The sequence below is a fragment of the Salmo trutta genome, chromosome 39, assembly GCF_901001165.1.
Source record: "Salmo trutta chromosome 39, fSalTru1.1, whole genome shotgun sequence".
Classification (NCBI taxonomy): Eukaryota; Metazoa; Chordata; class Actinopteri; order Salmoniformes; family Salmonidae; genus Salmo; species Salmo trutta.
Genome location: NC_042995.1, coordinates 21,527,770 through 21,533,769, shown reverse-complemented (window position 1 = coordinate 21,533,769; position 6,000 = coordinate 21,527,770). Strand labels below are relative to the sequence as shown.

Sequence of the window (6,000 nt, the reverse complement as noted above, 5' to 3'; positions counted from 1 at the left end):
TTTGGGCTAAATTATAGATGGGCTATGTACAGGTGCAGTGATCTGTGAGCTGCTCTGACAGCTGGTGCTTAAAGCTAGTGAGGGAGATAAGTGTTTCCAGTTTCAGAGATTTTTGTAGTTCGTTCCAGTCATTGGCAGCAGAGAACTGGAAGGAGAGATGGTCAAAGGAGGAATTGGCTTTGGGGGTGACCAGAGAGATATATCTGCTGGAGTGCGTGCTACAGGTGGGTGCTGCTATGGTGACCAGCGAGCTGAGATAAAGGGGGGACTTTACCTAGCAGGGTCTTGTAGATGACCTGGAGCCAGTGGGTTTGGCGACGAGTATGAAGCGAGGGCCAGCCAACGAGAGCGTACAGGTCGCAGTGGTGGGTAGTATATGGGGCTTTGGTGACAAAACGGATGGCACTGTGATAGACTGCATCCAGTTTATTGAGTAGGTTATTGGAGGCTATTTTGTAAATGACATCGCCGAAGTCGAGGATCGGTAGGATGGTCAGTTTTACGAGGGTATGTTTGGCAGCATAAGTGAAGGATGCTTTGTTGCGAAATAGGAAGCCAATTCTAGATTTAACTTTGGATTGGAGATGTTTGATGTGAGTCTGGAAGGAGAGTTTACAGTCTAACCAGACACCTAGGTATTTGTAGGTCCACATATTCCAAGTCAGAACCGTCCAGAGTAGTGATGCTAGACGGGCGGGCTCTACTCAGATTCTACGCACCTTAGCACTCATGCACACACATGCACGCACACTCACTCATGCGCGCATACACACACCCACACTGCTACCAGACTCTTACAGTATTATACTGCTCAATTTATACACTTTCCCCCCATCCCCCCCTTCCCCAATACACATGTAAATATTGGACTATAAATTGTGCCTTCCTGTACTATACTTATGCTAAAATGTTTATTCTATTCTACTGCCATTTACTTTGTTTGTATTCTTTTATTATTTCTTATCACTGTTACGTTGTCGAGAAGGAACCTCCAAGTAAGCATTTTGTTGGACGATGTATACCATCCATATCCCGTACATATGACTAATAAAACTGGAAACTTACGATAGTTTTGGTTTGTTCTTAGAACTTTAAACCATATGAAGTGCTCACTCCCAGACATCACATATCCGTCCCAAATGGCACCCTATTGCCTATACAGTGCACTACGTTTGACCAGAGCCTTGTCAGACATAGTGCACTATATAGGAAATAGGGTCAAAAGTGATGCATTATATAGGGAATAGGGTGCCATATGGGACGGGCCTATACTTTAGTCCACTTGGAAATGGACTTGCGTGTGTTTGTGTCCGCCAGCCCTGGGCAGGTGATGGAAGCCAAGAGCCAGAGAAACAGAACAGCCAGGCTGTCATGTACCAACTGGAGCGAGAGCAGGGGAAACATTTGCTCACTGAAGGGGGTGTGTTATAAACAGGCAAAGTGATTAACTGTACAGATGGATGGCCGAGGACGGATGTAGGAGAGCGTTCCAGCAGACCCCACACACACACACACACACACACACACACACACACACACACACACACACACACTATTCAGGCCAGTGAAACAGGACCCTTGATGAAGGGCCTGCTCAGGCCCTTGGTGTAGTCAGTCAGTGACACATTCGCCAAACTGGGAGGGCATCGTGTGGAAAGAATCTCTTTCCCGTGTGAACACAGGGAGTGTGACTGGTTCTAAACCAATCCTCAAATCTCACTACAGACAATGAATAGCCTGTATGTACCGGCTGGCTTCATTTGCATGATAGAAAAATGATCACATCTGGCAGATATGTACACTGAGCAAAAATATAAAACGCAGCATGCAACAATTTCAACGATTTTACGAAGTTAAAGTTCAAATAAGGAAAGCAGTCAATTGAAATAAATTCAATAGGCCCTAATCTATGGAATTCACTTGACTGGGAATACAGATATGCATCTGTTGGTCACAAATACCTTAAAAAAAAAAAAAGTAGGGGCGTGGATCAGAAAACCAGTCAGTATCTGCTGTGACCACCATTTGCCTCATGCAGCGCGACACATCTCCTTCACATAGAGTTGATCAGGCTGTTGATTGTGGCCTATGGAATGTTGTCCCACTCCTCAACAATGGCTGTGCGAAGTTGCTGGATATTAGCGGGAACTGGAACACACTGTCGTACACGTCGATCCTGAGCACCCCAAACATGCTCAATGGGCGACATATGTCTGGTGAGTATGCGGGCCATGGAAGAACTGGGACATTTTCAGTATTCAGGAATTGTGTACAGATCCTTGCAACATGGGGCCGTGCATTATGATGCCGAAACATGAGGTGATTGCGGCGGACAAATGGCACGACAATGGGCCTCAGGATCTCGTCACGGTATCTCTGTGCACTCAAATTGCCATCAATAAAATGCAATTGTGTTTGCTATCCATAGCTTATGCCTGCCCATAACATAACCCCATCTGCACCATGGAGCACTCTGTTCACAAAGTGACATCAGCAAACTTCTCGCCCACACAACGCCATATTTTGCTGTCTGCCATCTTGAAACCAGGATTCATCTGTGAAGAGCCCACTTCTCCAGCATGCCAGTGGCCATCGAAGGTGAGCATTTGACCACTGAAGTCGGTTACGACTCCAAACTGCAGTCAGGTCAAGACCTTGGTAAGGACGACGAGCACACAGATAAGTTCTCTGAGACGGTTTCTGACCGTTTGTGCAGAAATTCTTCGGTTGTGCAAACCCACAGTTTCATCAGCTGTCCGGGTGGCTGGTCTCAGACGATCCTGCAGGTGAAGAAGCTGGATGTGGAGGTCCTGGGCTGGCCTGGTTACATGTGGTCTGCGGTTGTGAGGCCGGTTAGACGTACTGCCAAATTCTCTACCCAAATTATGGTAGAAAAATAACATTAAATTCTCTGGCAACAGCTCTGATGTACATTCCTGCAGTCAGCATGCCAATTGCACACTTCCTCAAAACTTCAGACATCTGTGGCATTGTGTTGTTGTATATTGTCCCCAGCAAAAGGTGCACCTGTGTAATGATCATGCTGTTTAATTAGCTTCTTGATATGACACACCTGTCAGGTGGATGGATTATCTTATATTATTATACTATAGATATCTTATTATCTCTGAGGAAGCACGGTTCCCGCTCAGCCCAGTCCAAACTGTTCGCTGCTCTGGCACCCCAATGGTGGAACAAGCTCCCTCACGACGCCAGGACAGCGGAGTCAATCACCACCTTCCGGAGACACCTGAAATCCCACCTCTTTAAGGAATACCTGGGATAGGATAAAGTAATCCTTCTAACCCCCCCCCCCCCCCCCCCCCCCCCCCCCCCCCGCCAGGGGATGAAGGACACGCTATATAGTACGCTACAGTAACTGTTCTGGGACTAGAGTCTGAACCTAGCCGGAAGCAGAGAAACAATTCTAGATGTAAACATGTTGTTATGGTTTTGGATTTGAGAACAGTAGAGATAAGAAAGACATTGGAAATGTTCCCTCTATGGCTTCAGTTCTAGCCTGGTTCCTAAAAGATATGTTGGTGCTGTCTTGCCAACGGCCATACGAGACAAGACAGCACAAACAGATCTGGCGAACAGATCAGCACAAACAGATCCCTCTCCTGTCTCGTTGGCCAGAGCCCTTTCCCTCTCCTGTCTCGTTGGCCAGAGCCCTTTCCCTCTCCTGTCTCGTTGGCCAGAGCCCTTTCCCTCTCCTGTCTCGTTGGCCAGAGCCCTTTCCCTCTCCTGTCTCGTTGGCCACAGCCCTTTCCCTCTCCTGTCTCGTTGGCCAGAGCCCTTTCCCTCTCCTGTCTCGTTGGCCAGAGCCCTTTCCCTCTCCTGTCTCGTTGGCCACAGCCCTTTCCCTCTCCTGTCTCGTTGGCCACAGCCCTTTCCCTCTCCTGTCTCGTTGGCCACAGCCCTTTCCCTCTCCTGTCTCGTTGGCCAGAGCCCTTTCTCTCTCCTGTCTCGTTGGCCAGAGCCCTTTCTCCTGTCTCATCGCTTTCCCTCGTCTGCACCCTTTATCCAGTGATTTATGCAAGACTACTTAATGGTAATGAATGGAACCCAAGGCTAGGGTTGATTTCCCCGTGGCGCCTTCTTTGTCTTAAATGTCCTCTGTTACGTCTTAGTCTTAGAATGGAAGGCAATCCAACACCCAGTTAACATATTGAAAATATATGTTTTGTTTATTCAAGCCCCATTGTTGTTGTTACACAACTGCAAGTGTGAGATTCAGTGACTTCCCTTAAGCCTGGAAACAGAGCTGTAATGACAGTATATAAAACAACACGCTGAGGATAAGGTAAATGTTTCTCCACAGGCAAGGGCAGGGGACACAAATCCAACATGCCAAATGCACAGAAACAAATCTGTGTTTCATTTCGACCCATGGTGTAACCCATGTAAGTTTGATTAGTTACAGATATCATCTAACCCTCGCAGCTAGTAAACTGGATGACATGAAAAGACCTGCGTCGTATGAGAATGGCATACTCTATCCGCAACACAAAGGGTCTATTGAGCCGGGTCTGCTATTCCAGCCTGACGTGGGCCAAACCACTGAAACTGAGACCGGAGAGGGGTATTCATCCATTCTGGGTAAGATTTTGCTTTCCATCAGCCATGGGGAAAAGGTTAAAACACCCTGGGGTGGTGGACTCTCCCTCCCCAACCCTGTGCGTGTTCCTATTCATTAGGGTACATAAGAGAAAACTTTTCAACATGTTTTGCAAAGGAAAACAAAAATGAGTGTGTCTTATTGGGCTCCCGAGTGGCGCAGCGGTCTAAGGCACTGCATCTCAGTGCTTGAGGCGTCACTACAGACACCCTGGTTCGAATCCGGGTTGTATCACAACTGGTCGTGATTGCGAGTCCCATAGGGCGGCATACAATTGGCCCAGCTTCGTCCGGATTTGGCCGGGGTAGGCCGTCACTGTAAATAAGAATTTGTTCTTAACGGACTTGCCTAGTTAAATAAAGGTTAAATGTAAAACTATTTATTTTTTATTGGAAGAGTACAGGTTGCCCCTCTCTGTTTTAGACCATTTTCTTCCATTTGGTGCCTTATGAACATGACCCTGTCATTAGCTGGGAGTGGGGTGAAGTTGTCCCTAGATACTGATCTTGGGTCAGTTTAGCATTTTCCCCACTCATGGTTAAGGTTAGGATTGGGAAGGAGAAGCTGATCCTAGATCTGCACCCCAGAGCCATTAGGTGGTACTTACGGAACATGGTGTTGAACTGCTGGGGGTTGAGGTTCCACTTGCCCCAGGGGGTCTTGTGGCCCTTGGACTGAGCATAGTGGGCGTGGTTGAACTCGGGCTCTGTGCCGAAGGAATCCAAAACCCGCAGCATACACCTGTAACACACACGAAACATGACAAAGTTATCATACACCTGTAACACACACACCAAACATGACAAAGTTATCATACACCTGTCACACACCATCTGTAATGGTTAGCATACATCTGTAATACACACTGCATTGCAGCCTTAATACACACTTCCAGCTGTATGCCTCAACCACTAATAAATGGTTAATTAATTACATGATGCATATCTTTTCCACACCTTCAGCATGGCCACAGATTGTGCTTTGTACACTGAGAGAGCTTCCTACAGATCAAACTTGAACAGTAAAGGTTACACTTCATGACTAATTAGAGGACCAGAGAAAGGATGTCATGTGCAATGGAATGACACATTCATGACCTTTTCTCTCTCGCTTTCTCTCAGTCGCTCCCCCTCTCTAATCAAGCCTTTAGCTTTCTCTCTCTCTCTCTCTCGCTTACGCCATCTTTCTCTCTCCAGCTATCTCTCGTTCAGTCACCATCTCTCAGTTCCTATCTTTCCCTGGCAGATGCCTTTTCAGATTATTTATTTTTATTTTATTTAACTAGGCAAGTCAGTTAAGAACAAATTCTTATTTATAATGACGGCCTAGGAACAGTGGGTTAACTGCCTTGTTCAGGGGCAGGATGACAGATTTTTTTA

At 46.8% G+C, this 6,000-nt stretch overlaps 1 protein-coding gene across 1 annotated transcript in view; it reads right to left on the bottom strand.

The window, feature by feature from the left end:
- Nucleotides 1–6,000, bottom strand: part of LOC115179283 (alpha-1,6-mannosylglycoprotein 6-beta-N-acetylglucosaminyltransferase A) — a 112,811-nt gene that overhangs the window by 42,099 nt on the left and 64,712 nt on the right. Inside the window, exon 10 of the mRNA XM_029740663.1 lies at nucleotides 5,229–5,362. Within this exon, the coding sequence (XP_029596523.1) occupies nucleotides 5,229–5,362 (134 nt within the window). The remainder of the gene's footprint in view (nucleotides 1–5,228; nucleotides 5,363–6,000) is intronic.